The sequence below is a fragment of the Siphateles boraxobius genome, unplaced genomic scaffold (assembly GCF_051911475.1).
Source record: "Siphateles boraxobius isolate OS27281-9 unplaced genomic scaffold, OSU_SipBor_1 5, whole genome shotgun sequence".
In the NCBI taxonomy this organism is placed as follows: domain Eukaryota; kingdom Metazoa; phylum Chordata; class Actinopteri; order Cypriniformes; family Leuciscidae; genus Siphateles; species Siphateles boraxobius.
Genome location: NW_027509141.1, coordinates 15,905,092 through 15,926,416, shown reverse-complemented (window position 1 = coordinate 15,926,416; position 21,325 = coordinate 15,905,092). Strand labels below are relative to the sequence as shown.

At 41.7% G+C, this 21,325-nt stretch overlaps 1 protein-coding gene across 2 annotated transcripts in view; it reads left to right on the top strand.

Moving 5' to 3' along the window:
* The window catches only part of grin3bb (glutamate receptor, ionotropic, N-methyl-D-aspartate 3Bb), a 192,260-nt gene that overhangs the window by 120,920 nt on the left and 50,015 nt on the right, over window positions 1-21,325 (top strand). For both annotated transcript variants that reach the window (XM_077202924.1, XM_077202925.1), the window contains exons 2-5: window positions 4,654-5,282; window positions 9,074-10,166; window positions 11,531-11,676; window positions 13,213-13,328. In XM_077202924.1, the coding sequence (XP_077059039.1) occupies window positions 4,654-5,282; window positions 9,074-10,166; window positions 11,531-11,676; window positions 13,213-13,328 (1,984 nt within the window). The remainder of the gene's footprint in view (window positions 1-4,653; window positions 5,283-9,073; window positions 10,167-11,530; window positions 11,677-13,212; window positions 13,329-21,325) is intronic.

Genomic DNA, 21,325 nt, shown 5'->3' with positions numbered 1-21,325 from the left:
CCATATGTCCTCGTATGTCCTCATCTCCTCTTATGAAGTCAAAAGGATCTGAGGTCGCTTCGCGCCATTCACATCCCGGGAGAGCTGAATCGTGCAGCCGACGAGCTATCACGACTTCGACCATATCCCGGGGACTGGAGACTCCATCCCCAGACGGCTCAGCTGAATTGAGAACAGTTCGGTGACGCACAGGTAGATCTAATTGCCTCCCCAGATACTTCCCATTGCCGCTGGTTTTACTTCCTGACCGAGGGGACCCTCGGCACGGATGCACTAGCACACAGCTGGCTGCGGGGCCTCCACAGGTATGCGTTTCCCCCAGTTAACCTTCTTGCACAGCTCCTGTGCAAGATCAGGGGGTTGAGGAGCAGGTCCTTTTCGTTGCGCCTCATTGGCCCGTCCGGACTTGGTTCTCCGAACTGGTGCTCCTCGCGACAGCCCCTCCTCGGCCTATTCCTCTGAGGAAGGACCTCCTTACTCAGAGACGGGGCACCCTCTGGCAACCGCGTCCCGATATTTGGAACCTGCACCTGTGGGTCCTGGATGGGACACGGAAGGTTTGAGTACCCTGCCAACTCAGGTGGTGACTACCATCACTCCAGCTAGAGCCCTGTCCACAAGACATGCCTACGCTCTGAAGTGGAACCTCTTCATCACCTGGTGTTCTTCTCGCCGAAAAGATCCCAGAAAATGCCCGATCAGATCTGTGCTCTCCTTCCTCCAAGAAGGGTTGGAACGAAGGCTGTCTCCTTCCACTCTGAATGTTTATGTGGCTGCGATCTCTGCGCAGCCTGACCTTGTGGAGTCTAAGACGGTAGGACAGCATGACCTGGTCATCAGGTTTGTTAGAGGGGTGAGGAGGTTAAATATATGCCCAGATATGTCCTCTTGGGTCCTCGCAGATTTTCTATCTGTGCTGCAGAGAGCTCCCTTCGAGCCCTTGCACTCAGTCAAGCTCTCCAGTACCTCTCCATGAAGATGGTGCTCCTGGTTGCTTTGGCCTCCCTCTTGGATAGGGGACCTGCAGGCATTTTCGGTTGATGAAGCCTGCCAGGAATTCGGGCTGGCTAACTGTCACGTCATCTTGAGACCCCGGCCTGGATATGTGCCCAAGGTTCCCACCACTCCCTTCAGGGATGAGGTGGTGAACCTGCAAGCGTTGCCCTCAGAGGAGGCAGACCCAGCCTTGGCACTGCTCTGTCCAGTACGCGCCCTTCATGCTTACGTAGACAGAACCACGGTGTTTCAGGACCTCAGACCAGCTCTTTGTCTGTTACGGTAGGAAGCTGAAGGGAAAGGCTCTCTCCAAGCAGAGGTTGTCTCACTGGATAGTGGACGCCATTGTCTTGGCTTACCAGGCGCAGGGCCTGCCATGCCCCCAAGGGGTGAAGGTACACTCCACCAGGACCTCACTAACAGACATCTGTAGAGCTGCAGGCTGGGCGACACCTAACACTTTCCCGAGATTCTACAATCTCCGTGTAGAGCCCATGTCCTCTCGTGTATTTGCTTCCAGTAGCCAGTAAGTAGGACCTGCTCAGTGTCATCGCTTGCTGCGCCATTCAACTCCACAGACTGGATACATGCGCTATTTTACTCAGATGAGTTCTCCATAGACCCTGAGTTCCTCCTGCACTGTTGATGCCATCACCAAAGTGCATGCCTGGTTGGTCAGTCCTCGGTTAGGTGCCTCCATGTACATGGTTCCCCAAGGTTGGGCAACCCCCACATGTGTATTTCCACAGTAAGTCTCCTCTGAGCATGTGTTTTTCCCTCGGCAAGACCATCTTGCCATCTTGAGGTTGAAACATTCCACCCTGCGGGCTGGATACCTCTGGGTTCTCCATATGCATCCCGTACTTGGGCCATATGTGTATTTTAAGTCCTCTCTGTGAGTAGGCGCTTTTACATATTCCATCTGGGATATGCTACCCAGTGTACCTTGGTATTCTTTTGCACTCGTTTTGCACTCGTTGCTCCTTTTATACCCACGCGGTGGGGCGGAGTTCGCGATGCAAATTCCGCAGACCCATGGTATTTTCATACCATTGGCTCGTTATGATAGGTGATAGGGGGCTCTCTTGCGAAACCCCCATTTCGTCAGTCCCTGACGTAATGTCTCCATTCCCTCCTTCAGGGAACAAGTGTTACATACATAACCGAGACGATGGCCCACATTTGTCTCCTCTAAAGTTTCAGACTAGATCTCAACAGCATCACACACTATGCTCATATTTTTATCCTCTGCTAGAAAAACTGGAGCGCTCATATTCGTCTCTATAAAAGTTTAGAAGAGACCTCAATAATATTATACAATGTGCTCAGATTTTTCTCCTAAACTATTTTGTCTCATATACCCCTTTTCCACCAAAGCGTTTTGAGAGCCGGTTCGGAGCCGGTGCCTGCGCGCGAACCAGTTCTTTGTGTTTCGACAGCCAAAGAACCGGTTCTCAGCCAGGAAAACTGGTTCCAAAGCGGCACCAACTCTTTGCTGGACTAGAACCAGAGAACCGTTCTTTTACCACGTCATGCTTACGTCGGGGGCTGGGGGCGGGTTTAGATGTGTCCTAAACATCTTTTCTGACCGCAAAGCCAGGAGAAACATTTGCAGAAACACGATGTAGTCCGCCATTGTAATTGTTATGCTTGAAGTTGGCGCAAGCGTTTCTAGCTTTTTTTAAAAAAAATTTATTGAAAACATTATGTAAGCAAAGAAGAAAACAGTCACAAAATAGAACAAATAAACGGAGAGAAAAAAAAGACAAGACAGGTAACTAATCAGAAAAGATTACATATCAAAGGAAAAGATTAAAAGACTTACATATTTCAATTGTTTTTAAAGCCTTCTTGGTTCACGAGTTAGAGATAATCCCAAAGTAATGTTGTACTTGCAAGTGTTTCTAGCTGAGACGTAAAGCGACGTACACAGTGACGTAACGACGTCGTTCGCTGGGCGCTCTAGAAGTGGAAAAACAAACAGGTTCTGAGGAGGTTCGCAAGTTGAACCAACTCCGAACCAACTTTGAACCAGCACCAGTTCCGAACCCGTTCTTTTTTGGTGGAAAAGGGGTAATATTTGTCTCCTACAAAGTTTCAGACAAGATCTCAACAACATCACACATAGGCTCAGATTTTTCAAATTGTGCACCAAGTCAAGTACTTCAAATGCACCAAGTAAAAAACAATCTTTAAAGCCTATGTTAAGAGTGAGTTATGCAGAAATAAGGTTAAAGTTAATTTAATTCCTGACACACAATAAGAGAATAGAGCTGTACAGTTTATGTGTATAGGGCACATTATTTTTTCTTGGATATAGTAATGTACCTGATCCCTCAAAACTAACTCACGGAGGTCTTACTTCAGTAACTGTAACCCTGGAGCTTACTTTGTTGACAGGCACATTACATGTCTAAAGACTCAATCCTTGACCAATTTGATTCTTAATATATATTATATGGTAGCAATCTTTGAGTTTATGCTGAGACATTTGATTTGTAAAGTTGTTGAGATCTCTTCTAAACTTTAGAGGAGACAAATGTGAGACCACCAAAGTATCTCGGTAAAGAGAAAAATATGAGCACTGTGAGTGATGTTGCTGAGATCTCTGATCATGACATCATGAAATCATGACCTATATTTACATGCTTGCAAAATGGGTTGTACAAGACAAAATTTTCAATGTTAAACAAACAAACAAAAGGTTATGCAAAAACAATGAAGTACTGGTACTAGTGTTACTTTTGATAAAAAAAAAAGTATTTATCTCTTATACTAAACATCTTACACTTTTCTAATCCCTTTTTAGTGTGTTTGGGAAATGTGCTGCATATACAATGCTGGGCATTGAAGATAAATTTAAACTAGTAACCAATTAATATTCTGAAATATATTATGGTATTTAAATGATAGTTTCAGTATTTACAATATTAAGAATATTTAAAGAGTGAATTGAACATGTTTCTCCTAAAATAAAATTGAAGACATCAGAATTCAAAAATGATACCTAAATGAGACATGTAAGAGAATCACCGCTTAGTATCCTGAGCTTATAGAAATCTCTATCAGAGCCTTGTGGGAAGCACATTGAGATCAAGACAACAACCCTCAGACAGCACAAGTTCAAGTCACACCTAAAGATACTTTCCTCCTTCTGTTCCCTTCTCGCCTCTCCCATTGTTTCCTGTCTCTCCACCCACTGTCCTGTCCATTAAAGGTGAAAACCCCCAATGGAATAAAATTATAATAATAAAAAAGAGCAACCTCTGCAAGAAAATAAGAAGATCTATCATGTGTCTCACTGCCATTCTCATTTTGGACTCCTTTTTTCAGAACTTTCTCAGAACATTTAATTTTTCAGGGTAAATTGCCATTTAATGATTAACTTTGGACCTTGATTACCCAGAAGAAAATTGTATTGCTCAGAGGATTCTCTTTCTAAACTCTGTTGTCTTTATGTATGTATTCTTAAGATATGTCAGTGCAAGTTGATTTCAGTTAAAACAGCTCAAACATGCATTGTAGTCTGGGACTAGGTTTATAATATAAATGTATTTTGAGATCTAACGTCACAATTACGAGAAGTTGCAATAAAGTCACATTAAGAACTAATAATTTGATGACCATATTATCTTTCTGTGCTGGTTCTGTTTTCAGAATCGCTTCCACTTGCAGATGACAACTCATATGCCCCCTTCGGTACTGGTGGAGCTGCTTCTAGATGTTCTGCAGCGCAGTGGCTGGGAAGAGAGTATGGCAGTGCTTTGCCAAGGCTGGGAGGACGCTGGACTTCTGGATCTCCTGGAACTCCAAAGCCGCTCTGCCTGGGGACCCTCACACTGGCAACTTCGATCTGCCCTGAACCTCTCCCACAGCATACCTCACATTGCTAACATTTCTGACTTCCTCTCTGAACACTTTAATCAGGACCATCCTCCTCCTGCCTCGGTCCTGCTTTTTGGGGCCGACCCGGAGTGTGCCTCTTCTGTTCTGCGCAGTGCGCATGACCTGGGGTTGACATTGCCCACTGTACATTGGATTATGGGACATCCTTTAAGCCTAGACACCCTTCATTCTATTGGCCTGCCTTTAGGACTGCTGGCCTATGGAGAGGTCGACCGCAAACCACTGGACCTCTACATTCATGATGCCCTGCAATTGGTTAACCGAGCTGTTAGTGCAGCAACGGTTGTACGGCCTGATCTAGCCCTCATCCAAAATATGGTAAACTGTTTTGACAAACCCAACAAACACGAGCTGCCCTCATCAGGACAGTACATTGCCAGGTAAATCCATATTCTCTCAGTTTATCAGTCAGTTCAATATGTAACCTGTTAAAAAGGATGTGTTGTGTTTTGGGTGCAGGTCCCCAACAAATGTTCCAAATGTTGCAAAAAATTTGAAAAAAATATCCCATAAAGTATATTGTCATGCCATAATGTGTATGATACAATTAACATTTGTTGGATTTTCATTTTCTATTTGAAGGTAAATGGCTTTTCAAATGCACATTTTACTAGTGTTTAGCCCTTCCACTACATAGACAAAGCTGTGACCGTTGAAATCATAAACTTTATATACTTTACTCCAAAGTATCCATAAAATATCCAACTTTGTAGTTTTGGTGTAGTCTTGGTGTAGAATAGTGTGTGAAATGGGATGCACCTTGCAGTTATGCTCATGAACAGCATGGTGAGGCTTGTGCACCAGCTACTGTAGACTAGCATCAAAGTAGCACCATCTTGGACCACAATATAAATTAATCTATTTATTATTTATTCTTGAGAAAAGTTGCCATACATCTTGTAAGTATAGTGTTACATGCTTTATGCATACATTTCAGAATACTTTTTGAAACGTGTTTGTCAAAATTTACATTTCAATAGCCATAACAAATGTACCCTGACAGAAAGGACAGCAAGCTCCTCAGTTTCTTACAACAGAGCACCCTGAACCCACAAGATAAAAAATGAATTATATTTTGTGAAATGGTATGTTCCAATACAGTCTTTTTAGCTTCTGTATTGATTTAGAACCAGGGTGTATGCATCAGTGGACAGCAAAACAGTATTGCAGGGGGCCTTCTTATTTTTACAATTAAATTAGAGGTGATTTAATTCTTCAAAGAAGCCACATCAAAGTGGCAAATATAAAAACAGTTTTTAATGTAGCATAGAGCTGGAACTAAATAATTACAGAAACAATTAAGGCCTTGATATACTTTAAGCTAAATCGAAGAATGAACTGGTGTGGCATTATTTCGAACACAATTGGGCCGAAACAAAGCACTAAAGTGTTATTCTGTTAAATAAGATTAAAATAATAGCATATTTGTCTCATTTTATATAGACACTAAAAACTGAGATGAAAAAGTAACTTCTGGAGGAAATGCACTTTTGGTGTGGTTTAATAAATGTTCAGTGATATCTTCCTAATATTTTTGAAATTTGGTGCAATTTGTTTCTCTATATATTTTTGAAATGGCAACTAGTAAATATACTAAGTTTTGTCATGCTGACATGTGTGGAAACTTTTAAACTATGTGTGTTCTAACTAGCCCTGCGATAGGTTGTGCCCCACCCCTACATACACCTATTTATGTGCTAAATTATAAAAATAAATTGGTATTTCATACATAAATAATTGGATAGACAAATTCGATTCTTCAAAAAGTCATCAATAATTGATAAACAGGAATAAAACTGCCACATTCGCTTTATTAAATGTGATACATTTTTAGTGGATAAACGGCTTTGATGTTTTATTCTGAACACTCATCAGTAGAACATCCTACCATCTGGAGGAGATGTTCCAGACAGCTAGTGTCATGCTTAAGGACAGGTGCACGGCCACTTTCTCTTGCTGCGGCAAATTACTGGTGTTTGCCCAGACACTCAGCTGGAATGCAGAGATGCTTTAGAGCTTTAAGCTTTATTTATGACTTCCCCTCAGTTGCCTTTCCCTGAGGAGGGATCACTCTTATCAAAAGCTCTGGCACACGCCTACCATGCAGGCCCGTCATTTTGTGTGGATCATGCCAGCACTCTGCCACACACCACTTTATCTCTCACAGCAAACAGAAGTGAAATGTGGCTGTGTGGGAAGCCTGGGTCTCTCATCACAACAGGATAAGGCTGAAAATCTGCCAATCAGACCCAAACATTCAGCATAATACCGGACGATTGCGAGGGCATAGCTGCAGGAGTGTGATACATAGCTCAGCAGCTCGTGCAAGACTTTGGCCACATTGTAATACAATAAAAGTAAATAATTTTAATTTTTTTATCAATAATTTTGCATTTGCATGCATTTTTCTTACATTGAGGAGTTAAGTGAGTGAGAAGATAGTTATTAGTCAAACTGTGGTTTTATCCCACATAGTACCCAAGTGTGAGTTTTGCGTTAGTGAAATAACGAATAGATTGAATAATCATCCTATATTTTGCTAGATTATCATATTGGTCCATTATAATACAAACCATTTGGGAGTAGATTAAAACTAATATTCATGTGTAGTGTTGAAATGTCTGATTAATTCTAGTGAATCAGTTCAGATTGTTCATTTAAATGAACCAATTCTAGAAATATTTCACAGGCTTTGCTTCACAGAAGGTCTGTGCTGCATTTTAGTTTTCTTTTTATAGTAAAATGTTTATTTAAATGGTGCTGTTTATTAATATGATCGAATAACAGAGGTAGGTTAATCGTAGTGAGCAACCTTTTGTTAATAACTTGTAGTGTAGCTAAAAAAAAGTAACTTGACTATACTGTAGATTAACTACTTTAAATTCATTTATGAGTTCACACTTACAATTAATCGGATAGAGTAAAAGAGTAGTTGTTTTTGGCGTGCTGTCCGAGGGGAGGGCTCCGAGCTCAGAATTTGGCTCAAACCCAGAGGGATAGGTAGCAGCCGAGAGTTACGAGTCGGGTGGCAGAAAATTGACGAGGAACATAGGTGAGTCAGCTACGTATAGGCCTCCTCTTGTGGTGAATGGACAGATCATTTGAACGTGTTCCTAGCGAACTTTGTTAATAAAACATAATTTAGCAACGTTTTCTAAGTAGCTTCATCTACAATGCACACTTGGATTAATAGAAGTCATATTTCTCTATCAGTTCCAATATCTTTTCCCATCTTACCTTACGATAGCCCCTCTCTTCTCAATGTATAAAAGATCAGAAAAGTAAGAGCAAAGACAAAGAGAGCTTTTAAGTATATAACACCATGTTCTCTTATTTGAGCTGAAACACACATGCTGTAAATTACATGTCCTTTAGATACACACTGTCAGTCATTGGCAGAGATGGGCCATTTGCTTTCTGTGGCAGGTAGAACTATGGATAAATGTTTGGAGTCATATTATATATTAAGCTTTTCTACTCAGTTTTTCATTAACCAGCACTGCATTTGTCAAATGTCATATCTATTATTTTTGACTCCAGACATTAATTTTCAAGCTCAGTGTCAAAGCATTTCCTTAAGTGACCTGACTTCTGTACCAGAGCAGCAGCTGCCGACTGAGCGGCTGTAATTCTGAAGAGTGGGAGGTGGTTTCACAATCAAATATATTGTTCTTTGAAAGCAACATCTGTAGTTTATGGTGTGACGGATGCCAGACCGTGTCAGTTGTCCAGCTAGGCAATCCCTCTCCCAGGCCTTCCCCCTGCTGCCACAGTTATATTTACTGTCAGCTCTGCTGTTGGAGAGGATAAAGCAAGCTTAACCTGTGTCCGATCCTGTTACTTACTCCCACATGTCTAGTTGTGAACCAGAGTCTTTGTCTGGGATCCCCCCGAGTAATTTTTCAGGCCTTATTAGCTTGGGCCCATTAGATCATGATGGTATCATAGCTACATCATAAGCATTTTTGTTTACTGATGGCCATTCAAAATTACAATTCAAGCTCGAAAGGTTCCCATGAGCAAAGATGGTAGCTTTCAGGTTACATACTTCCAGAAGGTTCTGCTCCAGCCGAGCAACTCGGCATAAATATGAATGCTAACAAATAGTGTTCTCCAAATAATATAGGCCTCTTCCAATGATCAATTGACACTTGTATTCTTTCCCCCTCAGGTTCCTCTCTAATACATCCTTTGTAGGGTTGACTGGCCCTGTCAGCGTTCAACGCAACCTTTCTCGTGTACACACTTCTCAGAGGGTCCACATCTGGAGTCTGCGGCGTGATGCTATCGGTCAGCCCACGTGGGTAACTGTAGGCAGCTGGGAAGGCGGTAGGTTGGATGTAGAGGAGCAGGGATTGTGGCAGGGCTCGTCCCCTCGGCAGCGCACGGAGGGCCAGTTGGGCAGGGAAGGTCGTAGATGGCGGGCTGGCTTTCCTGTGTTGGGGAGTCGTGTGCGTGTGGTCACTCTGGTGGAGCACCCATTCGTGTTCACTCGAGAGGTAGATGAGGATGGGAACTGTCCCGCTGGGCAATACTGTCTGGATGCAGGGACAAACAGCTCGGTAACACTGGACCACTTATATTCCGAGCGGGCTCAAGGCAACAGCAGCTTCTTGCCACCGGATTACAGCAAGTGTTGCTATGGATACTGTATTGATCTACTGGAGAAGCTGGCAGAAGACATGCACTTCGAGTTTGACCTGTACATAGTTGGGGACGGAAAATATGGTGCAGTCAAGGGTGGGCAGTGGACGGGGTTGGTAGGCGACCTGTTGAGCGGGGTGGCCGATATGGCTGTTACCAGCTTCAGCATCAACTCGGCTCGCAGTAAAGTGATTGACTTTACGAGTCCATTTTTTTCCACAAGTTTGGGAATACTTGTGCGCAGTAAAGACACGGCTGCACCTATTGGAGCATTCATGTGGCCATTGCACTGGTCCATGTGGATGGGCATCTTTGTAGCACTGCATATTACAGCACTCTTCCTCACCCTCTACGAATGGAAGAGTCCCTTTGGCATGACGCCTCATGGACGTAACCGTGTGAAGGTCTTTTCCTATTCCTCAGCCCTCAACCTCTGCTACGCCATTCTCTTTGGCCGAACAGTCTCTAGTAAGACGCCCAAGTGTTGGACTGGACGTTTCCTGATGAACCTGTGGGCCATATTTTGCTTGCTGGTTTTGTCAAGTTACACCGCAAACCTGGCTGCAGTCATGGTTGGGGAAAAGACCTTTGAAGAGCTCTCTGGAATACATGATGCCAAGGTAAGACAATTCGGTATACTAGAGATGCACGATTCTGGATTTTTTTGAAATTCATGCTTTATTTTTTTAAACAAATAACATGTAATTTACTAGAGGTTCTGACAAAATGTTAATTGCTGCAGTATATTTAGAAAAAATATTTAATTAGATAGGTTTTTTAGTGGTTTGACTGAATGCTTCAGTGACTTGTGCATAGTTACTTTCATTACTGGAAGAATCAGGGTTTTTTAACCAATCTCATGAATGAATTATTCAATGACAAATACAATTTTTAACAATCATTTGTCGCCACCTTCTGGTGTAATGATGTAATCAATACGATCTTTATTTGAAGCATCAAGTTCGCTACCGTAGACATCAGTGTTTATGTGATGCGATCTGGGAAAACCCATCACATGATGAAATGTTATCTATTACAGTTTTTGATACCATATTAAAGCTGATTTCAAGCCCTTTCCAAATCTGTTTTTATTTCTTTCATGTTTGTCTGTAACAAACTTTATGGTTATCTGAAGTCGTCTGCTGACCCAGTTTGTTTGGTCTCCATAGCTGCAATACACTGTGTTTTGGCCAACTGGCAACCTGGGTTGTCGAAATACTATTGGGTAATTGGCAACGTGCCGTATCGCACAGACCAAAACAAAAACATACATTCCAACACGGAATGCACATTTCAAAATAGAATAACGGCTGTTGCGTTGTTTTTCAGCATGTTTATGGTATTGATACAGCACCTTAAAGCAGTGGTTCTCAAACCTGTCCTAGGGACACCTCACCACTGCACATTTTGCATGTCTCCCTCATCTAACACACCTGATTCAACTTATCAGCTCATTAGTACAGACTGCAAGACTTGGATTAGGTCTGTCTGATAAGGGAGACATACAAAATGTGCAGTGGTGAGGGGTCCCTACGACAGGTTTGAGAACCACTGCTTTAAAGACTCTAGTGTAAACATGATGTCTATCCTGAAGTCTAGTCCTTCAGTACTTTTGTCTTATTACTTCACAGTGACTGGCATGTCAGAACTAGACTAGTGCCTGGACTAGTAAGACATTTTTGGGTTCTGAAACATACTCTATGCTTACAATATGCTAAAAAGTATATATCAAAGTTATCAAAGAGCATACCTATAGCTCAGTCAGTAGAGCATGGAGCTAACAATGCTAATGTCATGGGTGCTATTCCCTAGGAATGCATGAACTGATAAAACGGATACTTTGAATACAATTTATTCACTGTCTGCCAAATTAATTGATTTAAGAAAGTAAAAATGCATTTATCATCATATCACCCTGTAGAGCAAGCTAAAACAGTGCACTATGATCTAAGACTTAGCTGTTTTTCCTTGCCCTTGGTCTCAGCTTCATCACCCATCTCAGGGATTCCGATTTGGCACTGTTCGGGAAAGCAGTGCAGAGGATTACATGAAAAAGAGTTTTCCTGAGATGCACGAATATATGCGGAAATTCAATGAGCCCACCACACCTGAAGGGGTCGCCACTCTCAAGTAAGAGACCAATTCACCTAACAGAATACACTCAGCTAGCAGATGGCAGCAAGTGCTCCTGGTGTAGTTATACTGCCAAACACTATTTGTACAAAGAGAAATGTTCAATACATGAATAAAAAAAATAAAAAATTGTGCATAGTTATCAATAATTCAAACAGCAGTTGCACCCTGTTCATTACAATGAAAATGCTGAATCTCAAGTCTTTTCTATATCAATCCTCCCTAGTGACTCACTGGTTGACAATACTAGGTGTCAATATCTCGGCCAAATGAATTCAGTTTTTGAAAAATGCTGTCATTAAAATGAGGTGTTTGCCTGAAGCATTTTTTTCTCTGCATATTTGAGTCTAAGTTCTGAGATTCCCTCTCACTGCTGCTCGCCAGGTGAGCGGTTTGTTGTTTCCTGCCAGCTGCAGTGACACAGTCTGTCACACACATACCAAATTCTGAAGAGTGTGCTTTTGTTTGTTTATTTATTTGAATATTGATAAATTTTTGGGCATTTATAAAAAAAAATAGAGGAGAACTATGATAGAAAAAAGGAGGAGAATTAAAAATTCTTATGTGATTTTTATCTAAAACCTAATTAACAAGTTTGATAGCAAACCACGTAACTGGATTTTTTTCTAGCCTAGTTTGCACTCACACTAGAGATGAATTTAGAAGTAACAGCAGAAATATTAACATTTTGAGAGTCAGCGCATCTCACTTCCTTCCATAATTCCTTAGTAAATGTTTGAGTCTGTATGACAGATGCCAGAATTAAGTCTGAAATCATGGCATAGAAGTTGCTTCATTTAATATTTGGATGTATCATTCGGAATGTAACTGGAAGCAAAACTTAAAAGAGACAAACGTCTTCAAAGAGTCAAAGATCCATAAAGTACTTAAATTGGCTGAAAACACTTTAATCATTTTTTAATTTTGAGAAGAGGATCAGAGGTATCAGTGACCATATGTAGCGCAATGAACCAGCAAAGCAATTCATTTCTGAAATATTTGATTTTCAAATGTATGCCACAGTATGTATGTTTTTGCCCTTTGATGGTGTTTATATGCAGTTTTATTTGCACTCTATTAAGAAAAAAATATATTTAAAAGAATATACTGGTGGTAAAATGTTTTCATTTGTCAATAATCATTTTGATTTGCCAGATTGGGATTACACTGATAAAATGTGTGGGAAAAGAAATGTTATTATCAGCCAAAAGTGCTACTAAATATGTTTAATTTCAAATTTGCTGCTGGTTGAACTTTTTGATAAATGACATCTTTTTCTTAATCATTAAATTAAGTAAGGGTGGACCCATGCCCTTAAGGTGTCACAATCCATTAAAAGTCCTTTTCGGGCTCTATTCAGCTTGCATGTGGTTTAGCGTAGCTGCTGATTTATGGCCTCCACTGCAGTTTATGAACATTTAGCTTAGACAAATGATGCCTGTGTTCCATTTGCACAGGAATCATACTGTGCATGTCTAATGTGCTTGCCTGTGTGTGTAGTTTTGTAGCCCCCCCTCTTTTTATGTTGTGAAGGACAGATCCGCCTCAACTTGATGCTTTTATCATGGACAAAGCCCTGCTGGATTATGAGGTGTCCATTGATGCCGACTGCAAGCTGCTGACAGTTGGTAAACCCTTTGCTATTGAAGGTAAGCAGAATGTACTATCAAACTATTTTACTGGATACATTGGGCAGTTTAGTCAAATCCAGTCAAGTCACCTTTTTTAAAAAAATCTTGGGAGAAACCAGGCTCAGTCGGGGGCCAGTTCTCCTCTGGCCAACGAACGAACAGTGTATGATTATGATTCAGGCAGCATTACAGGTCAGAAGTCAGATTGGATCGGACACTGTTAGGAAGACTGTTCGAAAGTTTAGGTGCTAAATAGGAAAAGGATCTACCACCAGCATTCGATTTTGATATTCTAGGTCAGGGGTGCCCAATCCTGCTCCTGCCGATCAACTGTCCAGCACAGTTCATCTCCAACCCTAATGATGGTGGATATTGCTATTAGTTTCGGCAAGTGAAGTCCCACCCACTGATCTGTAATAGGTCTGTAGCGTGAGTGGGCCCCTCCCCCTGAATAAATGAGGAGCTGGTGTTTGTAGTCTCTACACTTTTCAATGAAATGTGACTTCCTGCTTATTATGACGCAAAATTACGATTTTTACGTCATAATAAGCAGGAAGTAAAACACTTAAACCCTTATTTCTCCCATCTCAGGGAAAAATAAAGGAAAAATCCACGATCATTATAATATATGACTGGGTTTCTAACAATACAAAGCTTAATGCAAATGGGTGAAGTGTCCCTTTAAATAAAATGTTAAATAGTGTGTAACATTAAAGAGATGGTTCACGCTACTCACCTTCATGTTGTTCCAAACCTATCTTTCTCAGTGTTGCTTTGGACCCTATTGATGTTCAACTGTATGAAAACCAACAGTTACAACATTCTTCAAAATATATTTTTAAAGATTAATATGAGCCGGCCACATTAAGCAGGTTGCCTCAGGTCTTAAATTGAATATGAAAATTTTATACATTTATTATAATTTCAAGAGGTCTTAAATTTGGGACAGAAACACAGGAAAAGTGAAATGGCCTAATGTGATTGATTATTAAACTTCAAAAGGCTATGATTTAATTAAATGGGAACGCTGCATGTTTCAAAGTAAATGCATGACAATGTTGCACGTTCTACAGGCTCATGGTTTCAGAGCAGTTTGCAATCAGTGAATGGCGCAGATTTGTGCCAGGCAATTGCCGAGTGCTTATGATCTACGGTTGATGAAGCGCAACTGCTTTGTATATAGGGGTTACCAGGGGTATTTCTTCTGTTCCATAAGCACCACCTACTGTCAGATAGTGAATTTGCATTTTCATTCAACCAGTCTGCTGTTTAAACGGTGCAATATGCAGGATTTTTCTAAAAAAACAAAACAAAGTATAGGCTCATACAAAAATGATACCTCACAGTCATTACTTATGATCCACTAGAAATGTGTCGTGGTGTTTGTGTCTACAAAGACCTTGGCTGCATCCGAAATAGCATACTTTCCTACTGTATAAACAGACTATGTGACAAGTATGTCCGAATTCACAGTACTGCTAAAAGAGTAGGCAAAAAGTACCTGGATGACCTATTACTTCCAGCGAGATGCTGAGTGCGCATACGAAGGACACTATCCTATTAGCCACGGGAGAGGATTTGTGAATGGCATTGAAGTGAAGCAACTGATGCTGGTAGGTCGCATGATAAAGTCAACATGGTTAATGCATAGACTGTAAAAAAAATATGGACGTAGTGTCCGTGACGTCACCTGTAGGTTTCTGAAGAGCATTTTTAAACCCCAAAGTGGGCAGAGCCGGCCAGCGCCATCTTGGTCGCGCATCAGTCCCGGATAAGCAAAAATGGGCAAAGAGGCGGGAGGTGAGCTGAGGTGACGTGACGGCTAACAGACAGCAGACAAACTGCTAGTAGTGACAATCCACCTGTCACTCAAGTGGCCACGCTCTTAATTATGCAGAACTTTAAGGCTTGATATAATTTAAACGAATGAGTTATAAAAAAAAAAAAAAATCACCCCCCTCACAGTTGTCATGAAAGGAAAAATTAGGTGTATAAACCAAAACCGTTTTTTTTTTTTACCAGACTGTAAACATATTTTGTTCTGGGGGGGGGGGGGGGGGTGGTATATTGACACTCTTTTGCAGCCTGTGTCTAGCAGCCAGTCGATTGCAGTTGAAGTCACTTCTGTATTGGACTCAAGAAAGAGACCGGAAGGTTCCCGCTTGGGCTAATGTAGAACGCACCTTTTTTAGCAGTTGTGAAATAATTTTAAAGTACCTACTCAAGAGAGTATGAGATAGATGCAGATATTGTCCTCTGCCTGTATTTTCTTATTTTATAATTCTATTGCTGTGCTTGGAACGTTTCTGGGCTGCAACCTTTGGCAAGTGTCGTCTGTGCTATTCGCTAATGTTGCTATTGCCTTATTGACTGCTGTCTGTAACTCAACAAATTACTAGGCATTGTAATTACGTTTTAATGATGATACGTAATTGTTGTTAATTATAGCGAGCTATAATTGAAGATGGGTAAAAAAAACTCACTCGCAAATTACAGTCAGTCATCAAATGATTAGCTTAACTGTTCGTTGCACACAGAAATGCCATTTATGCATGATAAACAATATTTTAAAAAAATATTGGCAAAATACCTCATCACTTATCTTCCCGCAGTTAGTCCGCTCTCAAGGCGCTGTTTCATGTGATGATGATGCAGGTTGGACTGTGTGTATTCTGACATTGTAACTGATATGATGTCAGGAGTAGAGGAGCCAAATATGAATGTTTACAATAGTAACTGAAAATCCTATATAGGATCCATATATTATATACATATTATATATTATTACAGACGTGCATGTATGCGTTTGCATGTTTTTCTATCCCGGTGCATGGAAACTTCAGCTTGAATGCACACATACTCATGGGGACTCATGTCACTGCGGGGACCTAAATTGAGGTACCCTTGAGGAAACAAGCTTATAATTATACAGAATGAGTTTTTTTAAATTGTAAAAGTGCAGAAAGTTTTCTTTGATGGGTAGGTTTAGGGGTAGGGTTATAGAAAATACAATTTGTACCGTATAAAAACTATTATGAGGAAGATGAGGTTTTTTTTTTCTGTGTGTGTACACACAATTTTGACTCATCCTTTTTCTTAAAAAAAAAAAAGTTTTAAAGGCTGAAATGTGGGGTTTAGCATTTTACAAAACGTTTTGCTTTTTGTCGAAAACAGTATTACAGTACATTTTGTTTAGGATGTTACCATTACAGTACATTTTGTTTAGGATGTTACCATTAATTTGTTTTATTTGTCCTGTTCTTAAAAAGTCTCAAGTTTGATTTAATATAGACCCTCATGGTGGTAGCCATGTTGAGATCAAATGATCAGACAGCGCACTTTACTAAAATGCTTTTTTTTTTTTTGCTGAATATAACAGAATATGACAGTTGAAATACACTTAGCTTAAGATAAAGATACAGTACAGCACTAATATAGTATTAATATACTAATATAAACTGTAAAGCATCTAATCTAATTTAGATTTTTCATCAGTATTAAATTTTAGCTCCATTGAAAATCCACTGGAATACAGATACTTAGACAAATTCTACTCACTTTGACATTGTCACGGTTGGTTGAAGCAGAGGAGGAAACAAGATCCACGTGCAGCATTCTTTTATTAAACTCAAACTCAGACTCAAAACAAACAACGTTAAGAACTGACAAAGACTGGAACTAGACACAGGGCTTAAATACAGAGGCAGACAAGCTAAACAAGATAACAAGAGGGCGTGGGTAATAAGAAACACCTGGGGAGACTAATAAACATTAAACTTAACGGGGAGCTGCTAAACATGGAACAAGACGGGAAAACAGACTAGAATCATGACAGATGTTGACACCAAGAAAATAAATTAAATGAATAATTCAACAATAATACATGGAATGAATTAATCATGGGTGACATACACCTGCGAAAAAAAATCAGCTGAAATTTAAGCTTTTGCATGATGCTGCATCCATGATAGATATCGTCTCAGTTACTAATGTAACCCTCGTTCCCTGAAGGAGGGAGCGGGAGACATGACGTCGACGTGGCGACGTAATGGGATCACTTCAGGGAGCCCTATCAACTTCGAGTGTCTACAGAACGGGCCAATGAACGTTGGCGTGCGTGAAAAGCGGCATGCGCCCTGCCCCGCAGCGCGGGCATAAACAGGAAGCGGGCGCACGCACTCATTGTTTTTCGCTGAGGAGCCGAGATAGAGACGGCCGTACAGCGATGGTCAGCAACTGTGGCAACGGGACGTCACGTCTCCCGTTCCCTCCTTCAGGGAACAAGGGTTACATTAGTAACCGAGACGTTCCCTTTCAGTCGCTCACGTTCGACGTGGTGACGTAATGGGATCCCATGGAAAACGCTGCGGTTGCTGCCACATCCAGCGCCCTACGGAAGACTCTCAGACCCCCATCTGGCTGGGGCGGAAGACCTGCGTAGAGGGAGTTCACTGCTCTTCCGTTATACCCACACAGTGGAACTCTTTGGATAACACTGGGAAAGCGTGCCTTTGCGGCAGGGACACTGCGGAAGCCACATCCTGCCTGAAGGGAGGTAACATGTGGAGAATACACATATGGACTGGCCGGAGGGCAGTGCAACATATGGAATGTCACTGGGGTGGCTCCAGCCTGAGAAGGAGGAGGCAACACCAGGCAGTGACGGCAGAGCGGACTCTGCCAATGGAAAGACACGGGCTCACCGCAGGGAGCCGATCGTGGAAGAATACGCATATGGGATCGCCGCAGGGAGCACCACATATGGAACCCAGCCTAGCACAAGTTACAGAAGCATACAAGCACTAGGCCTGGCGTCAGACGCTCCGCAACGTCTGACTGCCAAAGGGGTGCGGAGGAACTCTACAGGGTTCGCTTGAGTGGGAAACTCGACTGGAGCAAAGAAGAGCACGGATCCGCTCCATGTGGAGGGGAGTGGCGCAGCAAGCCGACACTAGAGAGTGAACTTCGGTGTTACCGGCTGGATGAAGCAAGCACACAGGAAGAAACCGGCTCAACAAGTAAACTATAAAACCATGCGAACCTGTTAGGTTTCGCCCAGCCCGTAGCTCTTCAGATGTCTGTCAGCGAGGCGCCGTGTGCCAGCGCCCAAGAAGAAGCGACACCCCTAGTGGAGTGAGCTCTCAACCCGAGCAGGCAAGGCATCCACTATCCAGTGGGCCATCCTCTGCTTGGAGACAGCCTTTCCCTTCTGCAGGCCTCCGTAACAGACGAAGAGCTGATCTGAGGTCCTGAGGCTTTGCTTTCTGTCCACATACACAGACCGTGAAGTGGTTTCACGGTTAAGCTCAAACTTGCCCTTGGAAGAAACCAGAGGAGATGTGTTCATCGTGAGGAGAACATAAAACTGAAAATCGGCTTGATCAATGCGAGGTCAGTGATGAATAAGACATTTATTTTAAATGACTTTCTTATTGCGCATGGCCTAGATTTTATGTTTATTACGGAGACGTGGATTGCAAGTGGGGACATGAGTCCTTTCTCTGAACTAATACCACGGGACTGTAAGTTTTTCAACACCCCTCGTTCATCGGGTCAAGGAGGAGGACTGGTCTCTATATTCAAAGAGAAATTTAATTGCAGATTAATAGCAACTGAAGAATGCGGATCATTTGAACGACATTGGAAATCCAGTTTCCATTGCTATTATTTATAGGCCTCCAAAAGCACAGAAACATTTTATTAATGAATTTGGGGACTTCCTTGGAGTTTTGTTTTCAAAATTTGATAATTACTTATTTTAGGTGATTTTAATATACATGTCTGCTGCCCAGAAAATGTGATGACAAAGGACTTTTTAAACCTGATTGATTCTTTTGATCTAACCCAAATAGTTAATGGTCCGACTCATATGTACGGACATACTCTAGATCTGGTATTAACACATGGTCTCTCTACTGAAGGCTTAGAATTAAAGGAACATGCTATTTCGGACCATAAACCTATTTTGTTTAATATTCTTATCTCATGCTGTTTCGTCAATCCTGTAGAATCTCTGCAATGTTTTCGCAGGTTTTCATCAAAGACTGGTACAGAATTTATCGCTAAGTTCAATGAGGTTTGCAAGGTGTCTGACTCTGGTTTTCAGGATATGGGTGTCGATGAACACCTGTATTGGCTGCATTCAACCTGTAAAGATGTGTTAGATGCAGTGGCTCCTCAAAATATTAAACAGCATAAAGTTAGGACCGGATAATAGGATAATAGAAAAAAATGGTAACAATCCGAGGACATTATTTAATATTATAAATACAGTTTTAAACCCTCCCCAATTAAATCTCAATCTGACCCCATTGATATTCTGAGAATTTTCTTACTTCATTTAAAACAAAGATTGAGAATCTTAGAGGAATTATCCCACAAATGAACAATTACTTTTTAAACCTTTTTACACAGACAACAGTCTTAGCAGCTGAAAAGTAATAAGTAACCTGAAACCCACCGGGTCAGCTATAGACATGGTTCCTCCATGGTTCCTGAAAGAAAATATTGAGGCTGTTGGACCTTCTTCTAGTATTCTTCAGATTGTGAATAAAAGTTTAGATACAGGTATTTTTCCTAACATGCTGAAACAGGCTTTTGTGAAACCCGTGTTAAAAAAAACTAATTTAGATCCAACTGACCTGAATCATTTTAGACTGGTCTCGCATCTCTCATTTATGTCAAAAATTTTAGAAAAAGTGGTCCTCAATCAATTAAGTCAAGTCAAGTCAAGTCACCTATATTTATATAGCGCTTTTTACAATACAGATTGTATCAAAGCAGCTTCACAGTGATAACATGAAAATAATATAACAGAGTTTGTTTCTAAAAGAAAATTGCGTCAACGTCCACCTTAAGTAAGGCAGATCAATAATATTATTGAATATTAAATGTCCCCAACTAAGCAAGCCAAATTACAGGTTTATTTAGAACAGAATAAGATTGGTGAAGTTTACCAGTCTGGTTTTAAGAGGCTTCATTCTACAGAGACTGCCCTTGAAAAAGTGTTCAATGATTTATTGATGACAGTGGATTCGGGTGATTCAGCAGTGTTAGTTTTATTAGATTTAACCTCAGCCTTCGATACACTAGATCACGCGGTGTTGCTGTCGCGGTTAGAGGAATATATAGGGATTCAGCGGAAGGCCCTAAATTGGTTTAGGTCATACCTGACTGAAAGAAGCATGGCAGTGAGATTCGGCCAGTATACATCAAGTTCTACACTACTGATATGCGGTGTGCCACAAGGCTCTATCCTGGCCCCAACACTTTTTTTCACTTTACATGCTGCCATTGGGAGATATTTTTAGGAGGTATGACATTGCATTTCATTGCTATGCAGACGACTTGCAAATGTTCCTACCATTAATAAATGGAAGTAGCCTGGAGCCTCTAATGTCCTGGCTGTCTGAACTTAAATCATGGCTGGCCTCGAACTTTCTATATCTGAATGAAAATAAGACTGAGATTGTAGTATGCGGGTCCAGAAGAATAAGGAGCTCAGCGGAGTTAAATTCCGGCCCACTCTCAATACATGTTAAAGAACGTGTTAAAAACTTGGGTGTTTACATCGATAGCTCTCTGAAGCTAAATGAATAGAACAACTGGCAGTGAGACGTGTCCGGGGCGGCAAACAGATCTACCTGTGCGGTCCCGAAGCGCCTGAAAATCAGCTGGACCACCTGGGGATGGAGTCGCCATTCTCCCGGTAGCGCCCGCTGCCGTCGGCTGCATGGTTGAGCAGGCCCGGAATATAAACGCCACGAAGCGACCTCAGATGCTTCTGACTCCAAAGGAGGAGATGGCGGGCGAGTTGTGACATCCGGCGGGAGTGTAGACCACCTTGACGGTTGATGTACGCAACGGTCGCAGTGCTGTCCGTACGGACCAGTACATGCTTGCCTAGTAGCGGCGTTTTGAAGTGGCCCAGAGCAATATGTACTGCTAACTACTCGAGGCAGTTGATGTGCCACTGCAGTTGAGGCCCCATCCACAGACCTGAAGCTGCATGCCCG